Source organism: Vitis riparia, chromosome 4 (assembly GCF_004353265.1).
Source record: "Vitis riparia cultivar Riparia Gloire de Montpellier isolate 1030 chromosome 4, EGFV_Vit.rip_1.0, whole genome shotgun sequence".
Classification (NCBI taxonomy): domain Eukaryota; kingdom Viridiplantae; phylum Streptophyta; class Magnoliopsida; order Vitales; family Vitaceae; genus Vitis; species Vitis riparia.
In genome coordinates, this window is record NC_048434.1 from 3,663,855 (window position 1) to 3,687,513 (window position 23,659).

General features: G+C 36.7%; 1 protein-coding gene across 1 annotated transcript; it reads left to right on the forward strand.

The window, feature by feature from the left end:
- Window positions 1-19,132: 19,132 nt before the first annotated feature.
- LOC117912715 (BURP domain protein RD22-like) lies at window positions 19,133-20,461 on the forward strand. The gene is given in 4 exon segments (XM_034827401.1): window positions 19,133-19,174; window positions 19,313-19,418; window positions 19,531-19,847; window positions 19,849-20,461. Coding segments are annotated over 4 exon segments (894 nt in total). The 3' UTR covers window positions 20,278-20,461.
- The last annotated feature ends 3,198 nt before the right edge of the window (window positions 20,462-23,659 follow it).

Genomic DNA, 23,659 nt, shown 5'->3' on the forward strand with positions numbered 1-23,659 from the left:
ACTTTGCATTAATGAACCATTAATGAAAAACGACTACCTTACCTTCCGGGTGCAAGAAATTTCCATGGGAATGCATCCAAGCCATCACATAACATCCATACTTTGAGAAACTTAAAAGGTTAGCCTCTCATCCTTGGGGATTTCATCCACCAAGGATGTTTGGCTACTAAGAAAATAGAAATGGAGAAGAACCGGAGAAGAGAAAAAACAAGCTTTATATATATCTTACATATCTTCCATATATTTCTCCATATGTTTCAACGGATGCAAAGGAGTATAAATAGAGAAGTTTTTCCAACCTTCCTAGCTAAGAAATCTTATGATTGGTGGATTACAAGGAGAAGAATGGAAATTTATACAAAAATATCTAAAAAGAAAAGATCTCATGTGGAGTCGGCAAAACAGGGGAGGGGTGTGCGAAATTTTCACACACCTGAAGGGGGTGTGCGAAATTCGCACACCATTCGCACACCTGAAGGGGGTGTGCGAAACTTTCGCACACCTGAAGCAGTTTTCTTCCGAAGGTCATAACTTCCTCGTTTCAGCTCCAAATCGTACACGGTTTGAAGCATTGGATTCTTGACTTCTTGAGCTTTAAAATGATATATATAGCATGTAAAAAATGGACTTCGGGAAGTGCTCCAAAAGTTCCCAATAAGACTGCAGCTGCTGTCCTCTGTTTTCCTCCTTGCTTCTCTTTGCTTCTCTTTTGCTTTTCTTTGCTTCTCTTTGCTTTTCTTTGCTTTTCTTCTTTGGTTGGCTTGTCTAAGTAGCTCCTCCATCATTTGGCATGCTTGAATTGATTCATAAGCTGATATAAACATGTAAACTTGCCACAAAATGGTTAAAACCAATTACTAAGGACCTTAATGAATTAATTGGGTTAAATGAATATGATTACTACTCAAAGGTGCTTAAAACCATTATAATTAGGTCTACAAAATAGCACTTTTTGGTAGTAATCAGTACATCCGATCCGACAGATTCCGAGACGCCCATTTCAACATGGATGGTCCATAATTGCTTTTGGAAACCCATAACAAAGTGATTTGGGGCCGATCCCCACTTCGGAATGCATTTTTAGACCCTTGGTACACCCTTAACAAAATTTGTTACATCCAAGCTTAGTAATTCCGGGACCCTATTCTCACCATGGATGAGCCACTATTTCATTTAAAAACCCATAACAAAGTGATTTGGGCCCGATCCCCACTTCAGTTCACACTTTGGAACCCTTGGTACATCATTTACAAAATTTGGTACATCCTTCACAAAATTTGGTACATCCTTCATTAAATTTGGTACATCTGATCCGACAAATTCCGAGACCCCCATTTCAACATGGATGGTCCATAATTGCTTTTAGAAACCCATAACAAAGTGATTTGGGGCCGATCCTCACTTCGGAACGCATTTTTACACCCTTGGTACATCCTTAACAAAATTTGGTACATCCGAGCTTAGTGATTCCGGGACCCTCTTCTGACCATGAATGAGCCACTATTTCATTTAAAAACCCATAACAAAGTGATTTGGGCCCGATCCCCACTTCGGTTCACACTTTGAAACTCTTGATACATCCTTAACAAAATTTGGTACATCCTTCATTTTTGGTACATCCGATCCAACAGATTCCGAGACCCCCATTTCAACATGGATGGTCCATAATTTCTTTAAGAAACCCATAACCAAGTGATTGGGAGTTGATCCTCACTTCAAAACACATTTTCGGACCCTCGGTACATACTTCACAAAATTTTGTACAGCCTTCAATAAATTTGGTACATCCGAACCTAGTGATTTCGGGACCCACTTTTGACCATGGATGAGCCACTATTTCATTTAGAAACCCATAACAAAGTGATTTGGGGCCGATCCCCACTTCGGATCGCACTTTGGACCTAATGGTACATCCTTCACAAAATTTGGTACATCCTTAATTAAATTTGGTACATCCTTCATTAAATTTGGTATCCGATCCGATGGATTCCAAGACCCCCATTTCAACATGGATGGTCTATAATTGCTTTTAGAAACCCTTAAAAAAGTGATTTGGGGCCGATCCCCACTTCGAAAAGCATTTTTAGACCCTTGGTACATCCTTAACAAAATTTGGTACAACCGAGCTTAGTCATTCTGGAACCCTCTTCTGACCATGGATGAGCTACTATTTCATTTAAAAACCCATAACAAAGTGATTTGGGCCCGATCCCCACTTTGGTTCACACTTTGGAACCCTTGGTACATCCTTAACAAAATTTGGTACATCCTTCACAAAATTTGGTACATCCTTCATGAAATTTGGTACATCCGATCCGATAGATTCCGAGACCCCCATTTCAACATGGATGGTCCATAATTTCTTTTACAAACCTATAACAAAGTGATTGGGAGTCGATCCTCACTTCGAAACGCATTTTCGAACCCTCGGTACATTCTTCACAAAATTTGGTACATCCTTCATTAAATTTGGTACATTTGAGCCTAGTGATTTCGGGACCCCCTTTTGACCATGGGAGAGCCACTATTTCATTTAGAAACCCATAGAAAAGTGATTTGGGCCCGATCCCCACTTCGGATCGCATTTTGGAACCCTTGATACATCCTTAACAAAATTTGGTACATCCTTCATTAAATTTGGTACATCCGATCCGATAGATTCCGAGACCCCCATTTCAACATGGATGGTCCATAATTGCTTTTAGAAACCCATAAAAAAATGATTGGGGGTCGATCCCCACTTCGTGACTCATTTTCAAACCCATAGTACATCCTTCATTAAATTTGGTACATCCGATCTTAGTGATTCCGGCACCCTCTTCTGACCATGGATGATCCACTATTTCATTTAAAAACCCATAACAAAGTGATTTGGGCCCGATCCCCACTTCGGTTCACACTTTGGAACCCTTGGTACATCTTTAACAAAATTTGGTACATCCTTCATTAAATTTGGTACATCCTCTCCAACATATTCCGAGACCCCCATTTCAACATGGATGGTCCATAATTGCTTTTAGAAACCCACAACAAAGCGATTTGGGGCCGATCCCCACTTCGGAAAGCATTTTTAGACCCTTGGTACATCCTTAACAAAATTTGGTACATTCGAGCTTATTGATTCCGAAACCCTCTTCTGACCATGGATGAGCCACTATTTCATTTAAAAACCCATAACAAAGTGATTTGGGCCCGATCCCCACTTCAGTTCACACTTTGGAACCCTTGGTACATCTTTAACAAAATTTGGTACATCCTTCATTAAATTTGGTACATCCTCTCCAACATATTCCGAGACCCTCATTTCAACATGGATGGTCCATAATTGCTTTTAGAAACCCACAACAAAGCGATTTGGGGCCGATCCTCACTTCGGAAAGCATTTTTAGACCCTTGGTACATCCTTAACAAAATTTGGTACATTCGAGCTTATTGATTCCGAAACCCTCTTCTGACCATGGATGAGCCACTATTTCATTTAAAAACCCATAACAAAGTGATTTGGGCCCGATCCCCACTTCAGTTCACACTTTGGAACTCTTGGTACATCTTTAACAAAATTTGGTACATCCTTCATTAAATTTGGTACATCCTCTCCAACATATTCCGAGACCCCCATTTCAACATGGATGGTCCATAATTGGTTTTAGAAACCCACAACAAAGCGATTTGGGGCCGATCCCCACTTCGGAAAGCATTTTTAGACCCTTGGTACATCCTTAACAAAATTTGGTACATTCGAGCTTATTGATTCCGAAACCCTCTTCTGACCATGGATGAGCCACTATTTCATTTAAAAACCCATAACAAAGTGATTTGGGCCCGATCCCCACTTCAGTTCACACTTTGGAACCCTTGGTACATCTTTAACAAAATTTGGTACATCCTTCATTAAATTTGGTACATCCTCTCCAACATATTCCGAGACCCTCATTTCAACATGGATGGTCCATAATTGCTTTTAGAAACCCACAACAAAGCGATTTGGGGCCGATCCCCACTTCGGAAAGCATTTTTAGACCCTTGGTACATCCTTAACAAAATTTGGTACATCCGATCTTAGTGATTCCGACACCCTCTTCTGACCATGGATGAGCCACTATTTCATTTAAAAACCCATAACAAAGTGATTTGGGCCCGATCCCCACTTCGGTTCACACTTTGGAACCCTTGGTACATCTTTAACAAAATTTGGTACATTCTTCAATAAATTTGGTACATCCTTTCCAACATATTCCGAGACCCTCATTTCAACATGGATGGTCCATAATTGCTTTTAGAAACCCACAACAAAGTGATTTGGGGCCAATCCCCACTTCGGAAAGCATTTTTAGACCCTTGGTACATCTTTAACAAAATTTGGTACATTCGAGCTTATTGATTCCGAAACCCTCTTCTGACCATGGATGAGCCACTATTTCATTTAAAAACCTATAACAAAGTGATTTGGGCCCGATCCCAACTTCGGTTCACACTTTGGAACCCTTGGTACATCCTTAACAAAATTTGGTGCATCCATCATTAAATTTGGTACATCCGATCCGACAGATTCCGAGACCCCCATTTCAACATGGATGGTCCATAATTGCTTTTGGAAACCCATAACAAAGTCATTTGGGTCCGATCCCCACTTCGGAACGCATTTTTAGACCCTTGGTACATCCTTAACAAAATTGGGTACATCCGAGCTTAGTGATTTCGGGACCCTCTTCTGACCATGGATGAGCCACTATTTCATTTAAAAGCCCATAACAAAGTGATTTGGGCCCGATCCCCACTTCGGTTCACACTTTGAAACTCATGATACATCCTTAAAAATTTTTGGTACATCTTTCACTAAATTTGGTACATCCTTCATTAAATTTGGTACATCCGATCCAACAGATTCCGAGACCCCCATTTCAATATGATGGTCCATAATTTCTTTAAGAAACCCATAACAAAGCGATTGGGAGTCGATCCTCACTTCGAAACGAATTTTCGGACCCTCGGTACATTCTGCACAAAATTTGGTACATCCTTCATTAAATTTGGTACATCCGAATCTAGTGATTTCGGGACCGACTTTTGACCGTGGATGAGCCACTATTTCATTTAGAAACCCATAACAAAGTGATTTGGGGCCGATCCCCACTTCGGATCGCACTTTTGAACCATTGGTATATCCTTCACAAAATTTGGTATACCCTTAATTAAAGTTTGTACATCCTTCATTAAATTTGGTACATCCGATCCGATGGATTCCAAGACCCCCATTTCAACATGGATGGTCTATAATTGCTTTTAGAAACCCTTAACAAAGTGATTTGGGGCCGATCCCCACTTCGGAAAGCATTTTTAGACCCTTGGTACATCCTTAACAAAATTTGGTACAACCGAGCTTAGTCATTCTGGAAACCTCTTCTGACCATGGATGAGCTACTATTTCATTTAAAAACCCATAACAAAGTGATTTGGGCCCGATCCTCACTTCGGTTCACACTTTGGAACCCTTGGTACATCCTTAACAAAATTTGGTACATCCTTCACAAAATTTGGTACATCCTTCATTAAATTTGGTACATTCGATCCGATAGATTCCGAGACCCCCATTCCAACATGGATGGTCCATAATTTCTTTTACAAACCTATAACAAAGTGATTGGGAGTCGATCCTCACTTCGAAACACATTTTCGGACCCTCGGTACATTCTTCACAAAATTTTGTACAGCCTTCATTAAATTTGGTACATTCGAGCCTTGTAATTTTGGGACCCCCTTTTGACCACGGGAAAGCCACTATTTCATTTAGAAACCTAGAAAAAAGTGATTTGGGCCCCATCCCCACTACGGATCGCATTTTGGAATCCTTGATACATCCTTAACAAAATTTGGTACATCCTTCATTAAATTTGGTACATTCGATCCGATAGATTCCGAGACCCCCATTTCAACATGGATGGTCCATAATTGCTTTTAGAAACCCATAACAAAGTGATTGGGGGTCGATCCCCACTCCGTGACTCATTTTCAGACCCTTAGTACATCCTTCATTAAATTTGGTACATCCGATCTTAGTGATTCCAGCACCCTCTTCTGACCATGGATGAGCCACTATTTCATTTAAAAACCCATAACAAAGTGATTTGGGACCGATCCCCACTTCGGTTCACACTTTGGAACCCTTGGTACATCCTTTACAAAATTTGGTACATCCGATCCGACAGATTCCGAGACCCCCATTTCAACATGGATGGTCCATAATTGCTTTTAGAAACCCATAACAAAGTGATTTGGGGCCAATCGTCACTTCGGAACGCATTTTTAAACCCTATGTACATCCTTAACAAAATTTGGTACATCCGAGCTTAGTGATTCCGGGACCCTCTTCTGACCATGGATGAGCCACTATTTCATTTAAAAACCCATAACAAATTGATTTGGGCCTGATCCCCACTTCGGTTCACACTTTGGAACCCTTGGTACATCCTTAACAAAATTTGGTACATCCTTCACAAAATTTGGTACATCCTCTCCGACAGATTCCGAGACGCCCATTTCAACATGGATGGTCCATAATTGCTTTTAGAAACCCATAACAAAGTGATTTGGGGCCGATCCCCACTTCGGAATGCATTTTTACACCCTTGGTCTATCCTTAACAAAATTTAGTACATCCGAGCTTAGTGATTCCGGGACCCTCTTCTGACCATGGATGAGCCACTATTTCATTTAAAAACCCATAACAAATTGATTTGGGCTCGATCCCCACTTCGGTTCACACTTTGGAACCCTTGGTACATCCTTAACAAAATTTGGTACATCCTTCACAAAATTTGGTACATCCTCTCCGACAGATTCCGAGACGCCCATTTCAACATGGATGGTCCATAATTGCTTTTAGAAACCCATAACAAAGTGATTTGGGGCCGATCCCCACTTTGGAATGCATTTTTAGACCCTTGGTACACCCTTAACAAAATTTGTTACATCCAAGGTTAGTAATTCTGGGACCCTATTCTCACCATGGATGAGCCACTATTTCATTTAAAAACCCATAACAAAGTGATTTGGGTCCGATCCCCACTTCGGTTCACACTTTGGAACCCTTGGTACATCATTTACAAAATTTGGTACATCCTTCACAAAATTTGGTACATCCTTCATTAAATTTGGTACATCCGATCCGACATATTCCGAGACCCCCATTTCAACATGGATGATCCATAATTGCTTTTAGAAACCCATAACAAAGTGATTTGGGGCCGATCCCCACTTTGGAATGCATTTTTAGACCCTTGGTACACCCTTAACAAAATTTGTTACATCCAAGCTTAGTAATTCTGGGACCCTATTCTCACCATGGATGAGCCACTATTTCATTTAAAAACCCATAACAAAGTGATTTGGGTCCGATCCCCTCTTCGGTTCAGACTTTGGAACCCTTGGTACATCATTTACAAAATTTGGTACATCCTTCACAAAATTTGGTACATCCTTCATTAAATTTGGTACATCCGATCCGACATATTCCGAGACCCCCATTTCAACATGGATGGTCCATAATTGCTTTTAGAAACCCATAACAAAGTGATTTGGGGCCGATCCCCACTTCGGAACGCATTTTTAGACCCTTGGTACATCCTTAACAAAATTTGGTACATCCGAGCTTAGTGATTCCGGGACCCTCTTCTAACCATGGATGAGCCACTATTTCATTTAAAAGCCCATAACAAAGTGATTTGGGCCCGATCTCCACTTCGGTTCACACTTTGGAACCTTTTGTACATCCTTAACAAAATTTGGTACATCCTTCACAAAATTTGGTACATCATCTCCGACAGATTCCGAGACGCCCATTTCAACATGGATGGTCCATAATTGCTTTTAGAAACCCATAACAAAGTGATTTGGGGCCGATCCCCACTTTGGAATGCATTTTTAGACCCTTGGTACACCCTTAACAAAATTTGTTACATCCAAGCTTAGTAATTCCGGGACCCTATTCTCACCATGGATGAGGCACTATTTCATTTAGAAACGCATAACAAAGTGATTTGGGCCCGATCCCCACTTCGGTTCACACTTTGGAACCCTTGGTACATCATTTACAAAATTTGGTACATCCTTCACAAAATTTGGTACATCCTTCATTAAATTTGGTACATTTGATCCGACAGATTCCGAGACCCCCATTTCAACATGGATGGTCCATAATTGCTTTTAGAAACCCATAACATAGTGATTTGGGGCCGATCCTCACTTCGGAACGCATTTTTACACCCTTGGTACATCCTTAACAAAATTTGGTACATCCGAGCTTAGTGATTCCGAGACCCTCTTTTGACCATGGATGAGCCACTATTTCATTTAAAAACCCATAACAAAGTGATTTGGGCCCGATCCCCACTTCGGTTCACACTTTGAAACTCTTGATACATCCCTAACAAAATTTGGTACATCCTTCATTTTTGGTACATCCGATCCAACAGATTCCGACACCCCCATTTCAACATGGATGGTCCATAATTTCTTTAAGAAACCTATAACAAAGTGATTGGGAGTCGATCCTCACTTCGAAACACATTTTCGGACCCTCGGTACATTCTTCACAAAATTTTGTACAACCTTCATTAAATTTGATACATCCGAACCTAGTGATTTCGAGACCCACTTTTGACCATGGATGAGCCACTATTTCATTTAGAAACCCATAATAAAGTGATTTGGGGCCGATCCCCACTTCGGATCGCACTTTGGAACTAATGGTACATCCTTAATTAAATTTGGTACATCCGATCCGATGGATTCCAAGACCCCCATTTCATCATGGATGGTCTATAATTGCTTTTTGAAACCCATAACAAAGTGATTTGGGGCCGATCCCCACTTCAGAAAGCATTTTTAGACCCTTGGTACATCCTTAACAAAATTTGGTACATCCGAGCTTAGTGATTCCGGGACCCTCTTCTGACCATGGATGAGCCACTATTTCATTTAAAAACCCATAACAAAGTGATTTGGGGCAAATCCCCACTTCGGTTCATACTTTGGAACCCTTGGTACATACTTTACAAAATTTGGTACATCCTTCATCAAATTTCGTACATCCGATCCGACAGATTCCGAGACCCCCATTTCAACATGGATGGTCCATAATTGCTTTTAGAAACCCATAACAAAGTGATTTGGGGCCGATCCCCACTTCGGAATGCATTTTTAGACCCTTGGTACACTCTTAACAAAATATTGTACATCCAAGCTTAGTGATTCCGGGACCCTCTTCTGACCATGGATGAGCCACTATTTCATTTAAATACCCATAAAAAAGTGATTTGGGCCTTATCCCCACTTCAGGTCACACTTTGAAACCCTTGGTACATCCTTAACAAAATTTGGTACATCCTTCACAAAATTTGGTACATCCGATCCGACATATTCCTAGACCCCCATTTCAACATGGATGGTCCATAATTTCTTTAAGAAACCCATAACAAAGTGATTGGGAGTCGATCCTCACTTCGAAACGCCTTTTCGGACCCTCGGTACATTCTTCACAAAATTTGGTACATCCTTCATTAAATTTGGTACATCAAAACCTAGTGATTTCGGGACCCACTTTTGACCATGGATGAGCCACTATTTTATTTAGAAACCCTTAACAAAGTGATTTGGGGCCGATCCCCACTTCGGATTCTACTTTGGAACCCTTGGTACGTCCTTTACAAAATTTGGTACATCCTTCACAAAATTTGGTACATCCTTCATTAAATTTGGTACATCCAATCCGACAGATTATAAGACCCCCATTTCAACATGGATGGTCCATAATTTCTTTTAGAAACCCATAACAAAGTGATTAGGAGTCGATCCTCACTTCGAAACGCATTTTCGGACCCTCGGTACATTCTTCACAAAATTTGGTACATCCTTTATTAAATTTGGTACATCCGAGCCTAGTGATTTCGGGACCCCCTTTTGACCATGGATGAGCCACTATTTCATTTAGAAACCCATAACAAAGTGATTTGGGCCCGATCCCCACTTCGGATCGCACTTTGGAACCCTTGGTACATCCTTAACAAAATTTGGTATATCCTTAATTAAATTTGGTACATCCTTCATTAAATTTGGTACATCTGATCCGATAGATTCCGAGACCCCCATTTCAACATGAATGGTCCATAATTTCTTTTAGAAACCCATAACAAAGTGATTGAGGGTCGATCCCCACTTCGTGACTCATTTTCGGACCCTTAGTACATCCTTCATTAAACTTGGTACATCTGAACTTAGTGATTCCGGGACCCTCTTCTGACCATGGATGAGCCACTATTTCATTTAAAAATCCATAACAAAGTGATTTGGGCCCGATCCCCACTTCAGTTAACACTCTGGAACCTTTGGTACATCCTTCACAAAATTTGGTACATCCTTCATTAAATTTGGTACATCTGATCCGACAGATTCCGAGACCCCCATTTCAACATGGATGGTCCATAATTTCATTTAGAAACCCATAACAAAGTGATTGGGGGTTGATCCCCACTTCGGAACGCATTTTCGAACCCTTGATACATCCTTCACAAAATTTGTTACATCCTTCATTAAATATGGTACATCCAAGCCTAGTGATTCCGGGACCCCCTTCTGACCATGGATGAGCCACTATTTTATTTAAAAACCCATAACAAAGTGATTTGGGGTCGATCCCCACTTCGGAAAGCATTTTTGGACCCTTGGTACATCATTCACAAAATTTGGTACATCCTTCATTAAAGTTGGTACATCCGATCCGACAGATTCCAAGACCCCCATTTCAACATGGATGGTCCATAATTTCTTTTATAAACCCATAACAAAGTGATTGGGGGTCGATCCCCACTTCGTGACTCATTTTCGGACCCTTGGTACATCCTTTATTAAATTTGGTACATCTGAGCCTAGTGATTTCGGGACCCCCATCAAACAATGGATGGACCATAATTTCATTTAGAAACCCATAACAAAGTGATTAGGGGTCGATCCCCACTTCGGAACGCATTTTCGAACCCTTGGTACATCCTTCATTAAATTTGGTACATCCGAGTTTAGTGATTCCGGGACCCCCATCTGAGCATAGATGGGTCATAATTTCATTTAATATATTTAAGTTATTTATTTTAAAATTAAAAAAAATACTTTTATTAAAACATATTTTATTACATTTTAAATAAAAACTAAATTGATTTATATCAAATATTTGATTTGAGATATGATTTCTAAAAATTTATTACAAATATGTGGTGGCAATTTTTCTATTAAAATTAATTTATTTAAATAATTAAAATTATTAATCATTTATCTAATCAAATTAATTTTAAGTTATAAAATATTATGACTTCATTATATTTTTTGTTATATTGTAGCATATTCTAAGTACAACTATTTTTGTAATATTTAAAAATACAAAATTTTGAAATTAAATAAAAGTAAACGGATAAATAAAAAAATTATTAATGAGCTAAATAAAAAAAGTAGTTAAAAAAATTAAGATAATAAAAAATAAATTGAAAATTGAACAATTAAATTTTTTTTAAATGATAAATATTTAGAAAAAATCTATGATTTTGAATCAACAAGGAATCATTTCCAACGTTTATTTCATATGAACATCAAGGGCCAACCTTTTAAGCTATCAGTATGCCTCCATTTGCCTTATTGCCCAACCCACACCTCAACTCTAGTCATCCTAAAGGCATGCCTCTGACAGAGAGTCATGTCTTTCTCTTTCCTACTGCAAGTAGCTTAACAAAAAGAAGTTTTTCACCAACATTTATGTGTCTTCCATCAAGGTTTTGCTCTTAGGTTGACTACTGCACATAGCCTACCAATATAATGGTTTTAGCAATAGGCATGCCCCTAAAATCAAGGGTGTGTCCCTACGTTGCATATTGCATATAGAATTTCCCAATAAAGTTATCATACCCATGGGCATACCTATGCAACCAAGGGTGTGTCCCTACGTTGCATATTGCATATAGAATTTCCCAATAAAGTTATCATACCCATGGGCATACCTATGCAACCAAGGGTGCACCCCTGCTTTGCCTTCTGCATGTAGCATAGTTATATAATATCATTAACACATAAGCATGCCTTTCAAATGGAAGGTGCACTCCTAGATTGCCTTCTGCACATAACATACTAAACTAATGTTCGAATGCCTTCCCATGGTGTTAATGGTTTAACCTCCCTTTTACAAACACCTCACATAACACGAAACCAATTTTAAAGATGAAAAACGATAGGGTTGCCTATGATCTAATAGGCACAACCTTATTTTGGCTACTGCCCATTTCACACAAAACTAAATAATATGCTTAAGGGTCATCAGCCAAAAAACAGCAGCCCTTACATGTAAAGGTTGGCCACGATTATGCCCACTAGTTAACAATCTCGTTTTTTTTCCAAGGACGCCATATGAATCAATGTCACTTCAATGCCATATTTGAACAATAATGACCAAGGTACATATTTTGCTATTACAATTACATTATCATGTAACATATCCCATAATATTGAAGAACAACATACAATCACAATATATGTACACCAAACACTTCAAATCCAATAAATTACTCATTGCTTATAATCAAGGAAACAACAACGAAGATTACCAAACTATTTCATACTAATATAAAGTCAATCTTACATTATGAAGTTTAATAAAAAAAAACTTACAACAATGGGTTGTTACATGTCACACGATTATGCCCAGGCTGATTACAACGAGAACAATGAACCGTTTTTTTTTACATGAATTGAGACTCGATTCAACGTTTCCTAGGTCTTCCAGGAGGTCGCTTTGTGGTTGGAGGATTAAGAAAGGGATAAGTATGACCCAAGGCATCATGAACGGTTCCATCTTCATCAATCATTGGCATGTCATGCGTTACCAAAGTACGCATGCTTCTAGAGTATATCTTCTCTTGCAAATTGTACTTATACTAGTCATCAACATAATCAGATACATCAAACCCCATTCGCCGTATAGCTGCACAAGCATGATCACATGGGATTCCAGACATTTTTCATGCTTTACATGTGCAAGTTCGCTCCATTAAGTCCACTTCCAGGAATGTTTTTCCATTGGATACTTTCATCGAACTACCCAAGTGTAAATAAGTGATATAATTTTCACTTTTTCCAATGTTCAATGCAATCTTTTCTTCTGTTTTAGGACCAATACACCCATTCCATTTTACAAGTCCATTTTTATGCTCGACTAAAAGAGTCTTAACTTATCCATATGCTCGATGAAGAAAACACAAATGTTATGGTGTCATTCATGTCTTAACCAAGAATTGAAAGACTCGGCCAAATTACTTGTCATCTTATCCCAACGCATCTTCTTAAATTTAGAGATTGCCCAATGTTGAGGGTTATTTTCTTCAACCCACTTTGCCAAATCATGATTAAATGTCCTTAAAGTATCCATTGCAACCTCATAATCACAATCTAACCTAGCATAGGCGATAGAATCAAGCATTTGCAAAGCATTTTCCTTTCCTTTCCTCCCTTTAGTGTTCAGCTTTGTTAGAAAGCTACTGAAGTTTTCTTTAATGTGACGATAGCAATGTGCATGGTTTTCACTACCAAATACCTCTGAAACACTACGGATAATCCCTTGGTGCCTATCAGATATTATTATAACATCTCTTTCACCTATGACCATCTTCAATTTCTCTAAAAACCAAAGCCAATCCTCGTAATTCTCAGAGCTAAATAAGCCATAAGCAAGTGGAAACATGCCATCGTCAACATCATAGGAAGAAGCTGAAAATAAAGCACCCTTATATGGCCCACTCATGTGGGATGAATCTATTGATATAATAAGCTGACATCCCAGTTGAAACCCATGTATTGACACTGAAAGGGCAACAAACAATTGCATAAAATGACCATCATCCGAACATCTATATTCAGCAATCGTCCCTGGATTTGTTTCAATAAGCCTTGTACATAACCAAGGTAACAACTTATATGAACATTGCGGCACACCATGAATTCGTTCTTTAGCCTTCTCTTTCAAGTTCCATGCTTGACAATAATTCAATTGCATTCTGTATTGTCGATGAAAGTCCTTACATATTTGACGGGGTAAGTAATCTGGATTTGAATGAATAACATCATCAATCATAGCTGTGGCTCGATTACAACGAACTACTGGTTCGGAAATTGACACATCTTCTAAAGAGTGGTTATGTTCATTTATAAATGTATGCACTTGAACTATTTTTGTTCTCCCAACAGCACGAGCAGTTACTTTCCAAGGGCATCCTTCAACAACACATATTACAGTCATATGCTTAAGACAATTCCTCTTAAACTTATATCTAAAACGGCCTCCTATTGACATGAGATATATTGCATCCCGAAATTCATTTGCAGTTGAGAAGGTATGCCCACTACCCAATATTGCACTCTCAAAACGGCTTGACTCTAGTGGACCAACATGTGATTCAACACATCTTTGATGAAATCCTCGTGATTGCATTCTAATATCAACATCTCTTGTTGAATATGGGACCGGTGAGTTAGACCCTACGATTGTTTCGTTCAAGCTGCATTATAACATCTAATGAAAAACATAAATATTACAAAATAAATAAATACATGGAATCATTTAAGATTATATATTTTTTTGATATAACTTACCCTTGTCCTCCATTTTCAATCGTTTCATCGTCTTCAACTGTTGATGCTAAACATATATATACACGTGCACATCGATCACTAAATTGAAACATGTTTGTCAAGTCTTCATCATTTTTCAATGGTTGAAGTGCATATAAATCAAACGGGACAGTATATGAAAATGTTGGTCCCACTATATTGATGTTCATTTTCCCACAAATCCTTGAAACAAAATCATTATATGTCATTGATCGTTCTAAACTTAGACCCTCTCGTCTCCCACCCATATATTCTACATTGCCATGTTCATCCCTTACTAGCTCTCCTCCAATGTGCAGATAACAATAAATTGTATTACTTGGATCCATTTAAATGCTACTTGATCATGTGCAGCCCCTATTTAGAAGCATGAACCTTTAGTCAAGCTGAAACAATTAACTAATTTCTTAATAACACTGCATAAACCAACTTACTTATAACAAAACTAATTATCATGCCTATGACCATCATATATTAATACATCGTTTATCTTTGAAACTTTACAAACGAGCTTCATTTACATTTCATAGTCAACAATTAATGGTATAGATATATAGACATGCATAGTGTAAACTTAACATTAAGCAATGCAATTATTCTATTTTACTTCGTAGTAATTTGCTATGTTATATAAGTTAGGGAGTGAACCTCTCAATTCATGGGCTAACCATTGTTTTGGTAACTCTTCAAGCCAAATTGTGCTAATGTCACTCTCTTCGGGCCACTCCCTCAAACAATGGGTTGACCTTTATTTTGCCCATTGCCCAAATTTAACCACAACAATGTTACAACCAAGGGCCGACCTCTAAACAATTGGGTCAGCCCTTATTTTGCCCACTGCCCAACTTAAACCACAATAATGTTTACAACCAAGGGCCGACCTCCAAAAAAATGGGTCAACCTTTATTTTCCCCACTGCCTAGATTAAACCACAACAATGTTTACAACCAAGGGCCGACCTCCAAACAAATGGGTCAGCCTTTATTTTGCCTACTGTCCAGATTAAACCACAACAATATTTACAACTAAGGGCCTACCTCCAAACAAATGGGTCAGCCTTTAATTCACTTATTGCAACCTCTTACGAAAACAATAATTTCACCCAAATGTCATTAACTGAATTACGGCCAACCCCTTCATCCAAGGGTAGACCCTTACTATGACCACTACACACATAAACAAAACAAATTTCATATTTGTGGTTGTGACCATCAATTTTGAACCTAAGGCTCCAATACTATTTTCCCTAATTCCCACATAAATTCATGCCCGCTATACTAAATTTGTTTTATTTTCTTCTTCAATTCAACCCTTATTCATTACAAATTCAAAACTTTTATTAAGAAATTTATTCAAACTTTAATCCCAATCATTTTTAAAATTTATACTCATCTACTCATTACTAAACATGAATTCTTTTCCCATGCATTAGATTCACCAATTAACAATTATAAAATATCACTCAAATTACTCATTTTGGAATCCCAGATAAACAACATTAAACAACAAAACATCTCGAATCCCATATAAACAACATTAAACAACAAATTGTTTGAACAGTCCTAAAAATTGTATTCCCTTCACATGCAATAGTCATATTTTTCTTCTCTTTTCCGTATTCTTCCCAACAACCACATACAACACAAACACAACAATTCATAAAATAAAACAAAATCAATATAGCTTACTACTATCTCATTTTCCCATCATTTATCAAAATTTAAGCCATATTTCATTTCAAATAAACCCTAAATAAATTAAAATATAAATTTAGATACAATATTAATGGACATTGAACATGTAGAAATATGCAATGTAATCAAGTTTAAATCACAAAATTGCAGAAATCACATAACTATGACATTATTCAAATTTCAAAAAATCAAAATGACAAATCAAAATATAAAGTTATTACAAAATTTAATAACATATATATATATATATATATATATATATATATATCACCTGGAAAAACTCTTGCTTTAAAAGTTAAATGCAACTATAATATTTTTATTCTTCGTTATCTCGTTCTCTCAATTGCTTTCTTTCTCCTTTTTCTATATAAAAGCAAAATAGGAAGTACAACCAGGAGAAAATTGACTGTCACTCCTAAAATAAGAAGAAGGAAATGGGTTTTTTTTGTCTACCTGGCCTTTGTTAGGGGGTTCACACTTGGACTTTTGTTTTCAGATTGATGTTTGGTGGGAAAAATGAAGATGTCGTCTTCCTTATGGTGATGGAGGAGAAACAAAATAAGAGATCAAGTTTGGAGGTTTGTTTGGGGTTGATGGGTTATCGCGATTTGAGAACCTACCAGATTTTTTATGGATCCTTTCGCCTTGTGATGGGCTGTGCCTGTGAACGAATGAGAAAGAACATGGGTTTTTGGTACTAGGGTTTGGTTGAAGAAAGAAGAAGATATTTGGGGGTAAATATTGTTTAAAACATCAATCCATGTGGAATGTCTAGCTGGCCGATGACATGTAACTGAGCCATGTCATTGGCTTAAGTGGACAACAAGCAAAACTATAGGAGGTTATTATTGGAAGGGCCAGCAATATCACTATTACAGTGTATGAAAGATGATTTATTTTTCACAAAATCCATTGAATTTGAAAAGAAAAAAGTTAATTTTCCAAAAGACAAAATTTTGCCCCTTGGTGTATGATTACATAAATTCCCCATTTAAGATCGGCCCACTATCTTCCTCAATTACTCCATTTTATATTTTTCTATTTTTGAAAGAATCTTTACGGATCTTCAATAATTAATGAGAAGTACTATCTTCCTCATCCCATTCCTCCCCCTCTCACTCTCTTTACGTCCTTAAAGTAAGTCGTAGGGTTGGCTTTTTTGAGTTAGAGTTGGTACAATAAAAAGGGAAATGGAATTATTGCCTTTTCATCCAGATGAGCAGCCACAATCATTTACTTCAAAAGAATCAAAGCATCTTCCTTTTGCAGTGAAAGACATGTGAAATTCATTGAGTTTGAATTTCAATAAATTTGAATTGAATTTGAATTTGAATTTACCAATTCAAGGCAACGGGGCAGTCCTCAAAAGTGGATTTTAAGACAACAAGTTTGAAGTTTGGGTATCAAAAAATTAAACCAAAAATGGAAGGGAAGGAAAAAAAATTAATTAATAAATTATATTTATATATTTTTTAAAAAGTATTCTACTTATTTTCTTTTATTACAAAAAATAAAAAATAATTTATAAATTTATAAATTTTTAATTAGTAAAATGATGCCTATAATTGCAAAACAACATTGATTATATTGTTACAAATTTTGCATTCAAAATAAAATTGGATGTCATTCATGAGTTTGGTAGTGGTTTTAAAAAGTTTTTTTTATATATATATATTTATAACATATGAAGATTTTTATTTTTTAAATATTAAAAATATTAAAAATATTTCATAAAATTATTATCAAACGGATAGTGGTTGTGAAAAACGTTTTTATCTTTTGTAATATTTAAAAGATAAAATTTTTGAAATGTTAAAAATATTAAAAGTATTTCGTAAAATCACTATTAAACGAGTTATTAGAGTGTGTTTGAGAGCCCATTTGATAGTAATTTTATGAAGCGCTTCTAACCCTTTTAACACTTGAAATTTTTTATCATTCAAGTGTTATAAATACTATAAACATTTTATAGAATTATTATCAAATACAATATGAGAATTATTATTAAAAACATTTTTGGTTTTTTTAATACTTGAAAGATAAAAATTTTGAAATATTAAAAGCACTCCTTAAAATCACAACCAAATGGATCTTTAGAATATATTAAACAATGATTTTAAAAAACACTTTTAACCTTAAAAACATTTTAAAACATAAATTAAGTGTTTGAAAATTTTTATCAAATATTTTTAAAAATCTTAAAAATTACTAATAATATGAAAAAATTAGATTTTTTTTTTAAGAAACCTTTATTATTAATTTCCCTAAAAACACTTTTAAAGAAAATGCTTATATTAAAAACATTTTAAGACGATGTTTTAAGATCTCATCTGATAGTAATTATAGAAAACACTTTTAATCTTTTTAATATTTAAAAAAATTTATTATTTAAGTGTTAAAAATATTATAAACGCTTTTTAAAATCACCCTTAAATGTACTCTAAATTTATATATATAATAGAGTTTTCAGGATTCAACAACCACGGATATTATGTTTCGGAGAGATGAAAGAAAATTTTGATTTAACGGATCTTCAATAATTAATGAGAAGTACTATCTTCCTCATCCCATTCCTCCCCCTCTCACTCTCTTTACGTCCTTAAAGTAAGTGGTAGGGATGTTGCCACTGAGTCTAGAGATGTATTGAAACAAATCAGGTTGCAAGTGATCCTTCATAACTTTGGGCATGGGAGTATGAGGCAAAACTATCTTCCAGTAACCCTCAGAGAAGATAGAGAAGCATGGCTTACTACCACCACCACCACCGAGTCAACTTGACGAGTGTTCTCACTTCATCCTCTTCCCATTCTGGCTTTTCTTTCGGTAAGTCCACATCTTTTTCCTCTTCATTTTTATTATGAATGTTGTCAATCAAATATTCTTTCAGTTGTGTTATTGTTATTAATGCAACTTAATTGCAGGTGGTGGTGGTAGTAAGCCATGCTTCTCTACCTTCTGAAGGTTACTGGAAGTTGGTTTTGTCTCATACTCCCATGCCCAAAGCTGTGAAGGATCACTTGCAGCCTGGTTTGTTTCAATACATCTCTAGACTCAGTGGCAACATCCTTTCTTTTAGGTTATTCAATCTCACATTAAGCTCATAATTTTTCTTTGTCATTGTTGAATTTGCAAATTCAAGGCGTAACTTCTTTCAATGCTTCTGCTGCCAGATGTTTTGGGATTCACAATCAGTTCAACAAAATCCCTCAACCATTCCATGCAAAGCAGGCTCAAGATGGCTTAAATATAGGTAACTTCTTCTTGCAAATAGATCTGCACCCAGGTACAAAAATGATGCTGCAGTTGCCACAAAGTACAAATGAAGGTATGTTCTTGCCTTGTCAAGTTGCTGACTCCATATCCTTTTCATCTAAGAAGTTACCCAAAATTTTGAACCGGCTTTCAGTGAAGGAAAAATCTGCAGAAGCTGAGCTGATGAAGAAGGAGATAGAAGAGCTAGTGTGAGGAGGCTGCCATTGATGGAGAATCTAGGTTCTGTGCAACATCATTAGAGTCCCTAATCGATTTCAGCACTTCAAAGCTCGGAAGAAATGTGAATGTGCTGACGAATGAGGTCAAAACGGGAAGCCAAGAGTATGAATTTGGAGTGGGAATGAAGAAGGTTGCAGACAAATCAGTGGTGTGCCATAAGATGAACTACCCATATGCTGTTTTCTATTGCCATACCTTCACTAAGACACGAACTTACATGATTCCATTGGTGGGTGCTGATGGAAGCAAAGCTAGAGCCATGGCAGCTTGTCACAGTGATACATCAGCTTGGCACCCACAGCATGTGGCCTTCCAAGTGCTCAAAATTAAGCCAGGAACGGTTGCAGTCTATCATTTCCTTCACAACAATGCCATGGTCTGGATTCCAAAGTAAGAATCAGCCTCAAGCCTCAAGCCTCAAGCCCAGTTGCATTATCAGTTCCATCTTAAAGCTGTTTGTAGTATGAATGGTTAGAATAAATGCAGGTTCGAGGATTAATGTGTGTAGTGTGCAATTGATGCTATGTATTCATCAATGTTTCCAGGTTGATTAATTAAGGAGTATTATGGTATATATATATATATATATATATATATATATACCATAATACTCCTTAATTAATCAACCTGGAAACATTGATGAATAGATAGCATGCAATAGTCCTCAGCAAAGCAATTAGCCAATATTTTTTTTTATATTAATTCCAATCATATGAAATATTGGAAATAGCCTTCACTGTTTCATATATGGCCGGAGGAAGAATTGAATAAGATTAATGTTGTTGTGCCCTGAAGCCAAACAATACATGTGTAATATGGGCCATAAATTTAAAAATACACAAATTTATAATTAATTTTAATAATATGTGATAAACCCATATTCTTTAATATTTTTTTTAGAATCAAACATAACTTAAATGATTATTACTACACCTACACGAGTGAGTGAAAAAACTCTTACAAACAAAACTAAATATAGAGAAACAGTTTGGAGATAAGGTTGCCAATTGCCAACTTGCCATCAAAGCCATTGCATCTTCTTTTATTACAACAAAAATAGAAAAACGTGACATGTTTGTAGGATGAGTCATTATCAAGGGTTTCCTCGTGACAAGAAAACAAAAGAGACTAAAAAACAAAACAAAAAAGCTTTGCTTCTATGGCACTATTTCAGTACCGAGTTCACGGGACCATGTGCAGAGACTGATCAATCCTTCAATTGCTCTCCAACTCCAACACCACCCATCTGAGATAAACCCCGGGAATTTTCCGTACGAGTTTCTCCAAGTGCTTCGGTAGTTCCATGACCCAATTGGCCTGATAAAAGGCCATTTTCATTTTCATCTTTAGAAGGCAAATTAATCTCCAATGTCAAATTTCTTTTAACTGGGCCTTTTCCTGCTGATGAACCACGAGCAGTGGAATTATCATCCGGAGAAGTTACCAAATAGTTGTCTAAGGTGCCCTTGCTACTGGGAGAACCATCGACTGCTCTTTTTGAATCTTTTTCGATTCTTCCAGTCTTCAAACCAGGAGATAGCAGTTTCCTTTTCTTTGAAGAAAAAAACTGCATACAGAAACCAATTACAGGCCAAGAACGAATGCAAATTACTTCAAATTTGAACAAGAAAGGCGAAAATCTCTGTAACCCTACCACATGAAAATTTTCATAAAATTGCCTCATCAAAAATAGAAGATTCGTTGCATGTTTTACCAAGAACAATGCAACAAAGATGAAATTTTGAAGAGAAAATGAATACAAAAATAGAAAAACGTGACATGTTTGTAGGATGAGTCATTATCAATGTTTGTAGGACGAGTTCACGGGACCATGCGCAGAGACTGAGCAATCTTGGTCCCGCACATACAAGCTTGCAAAAGGAAGTCACTCAAGAGGTTTGAATTTTCCGAAATGACCGCCAACAAGTGCCATGTGCACAGGAAAGGCAGATAACAATGGACCCAAACCCGGCCCAAATCTTTAGACGGCTGTATTTTCCTTTACGATTGAAAAAATACGACTAATTCAAGACGTAACAATATAAAGGAAAACCTACATAAAAATCACCTTTGCAGGCACAGAGTATTGGCCCAAAAGAATCTATTGCCGACCCAATTCTTAGATTAGCAAGCTGAATTTCATGTGAGTTTAATTAACCTAATTGGAGTTGGTCTAATCTAATCCGCAATCTTACCTTGTTATGAATCAAAATATTATAGGCAAGCCAACTAGGTATATCGTTATCAATCTTAAGACCACGTATATTTAGGGTTTAGAGTTTATGATTCATAGTTTATGGTTCACAATAGACAATTCATGGTTAATAAGTTAATAACTAATAGCATGATAATTTTGAGATTTATGGTAATACAGTTTAGTGTGTTTTCTAGATATCTTGTAATCATCATGTTCCATTGTTGACAACCTTTCATTGTTAACAACACAACATCTTTTTCATCAAACTTTTTTGTTAGTATAGGAACTCTAGGGTCAAGTTGATTATGGACAAGCTTAGTAACTCCTTGTCTAATTGGTTGCAATCACACGGACCATATAGCTTTTTTTATAAGAAGTCCTACTCACAAAGAGTAGTGCAATGTCCAACTACCCTTGGCAATGAAGTTAGTGAGGGTTAGATGGAAAAAAAAGGGATGATTAGAAAAGGATTGGCTCTAGTATTCCCTTTCTCCTAGGAAATAAAGTGGATGAGTTCAAGGTGGTTTTATAGATAGAAATGAACAGGCTACTTAATATTGTGGTTGAAGATCTTTATGTAGGATAATCTAATCATAGTTGTTCAGTTATCTTTATTTGGACCATTATGGTTTTTCAAGTGGCATGTAAATCTCTATGCAAAGGGCACCATTGGTTACTTAAAACTGGTATGATATGTTATGATAGAATCTTTAAAAGCATGCCATGATATAACAAATGTAAAGTTTATGATTTATTTAATAATATCTCAATTGAACTTTTTTATATCTTTGTTTTATGCATTATACTTTATGAGTATCCTGACTTGCATCTCTTTTATGAGTATCTTGACTTGCATCTCTTGTATCGTACATAACTTAGGTGGATTGGGAGTTGTATAAAAAAATCCAAGTCATGGGTTCCTTGCAAGTTGATGATTTGTTTACAACTAATCTGTGGACTTAGGCAATCTATTTGAGATTGTAATGCATTACCTCTTAGTTGGAGAAATAACTAGTCTTGGGCATCGAGATAAGACTCTCATGATAAGTGCACTACTGTGTGCAGTTACACATTAGACGAAATCTGCAGTGAATCATGATGTAAGTTCACAGAAGTATGAGATAATCATGACTTCACCAAATTGTTATGATACATTGTCTCTTAACCTTAAGAGAATATTGAGTTTTTGCATTCGTAGTGGCTTTGACCAACTATTAAGATCCTAAAGTGATCATATATTCCTTATGAATTGGGTTACTGTTGATGAAAGCCAACATCAACAAGTATTATTAATAGAGGTACCATGATATCTCATGGACTTTGAGACAGTGTGTCCCCTTAGGTAGTTCTAAGAAAGTGTATTTAGGTAAACTATAATCATAGTAGTTTTTTAAGTAGAATTTGAGATAAACTCTTAGTGAGCTAGGACATGTCAATTGATTACACAATAGGAAAATTTGTAACTCAAGAATGGTAGAGGTGATTTTGAGAGGCTAATAGTTTTTATCTTACTAGATTATGAATACTAATTCATGAGAAAACTATGTATAGTGGAGCAGGTCACGGATCTGACTTAGTG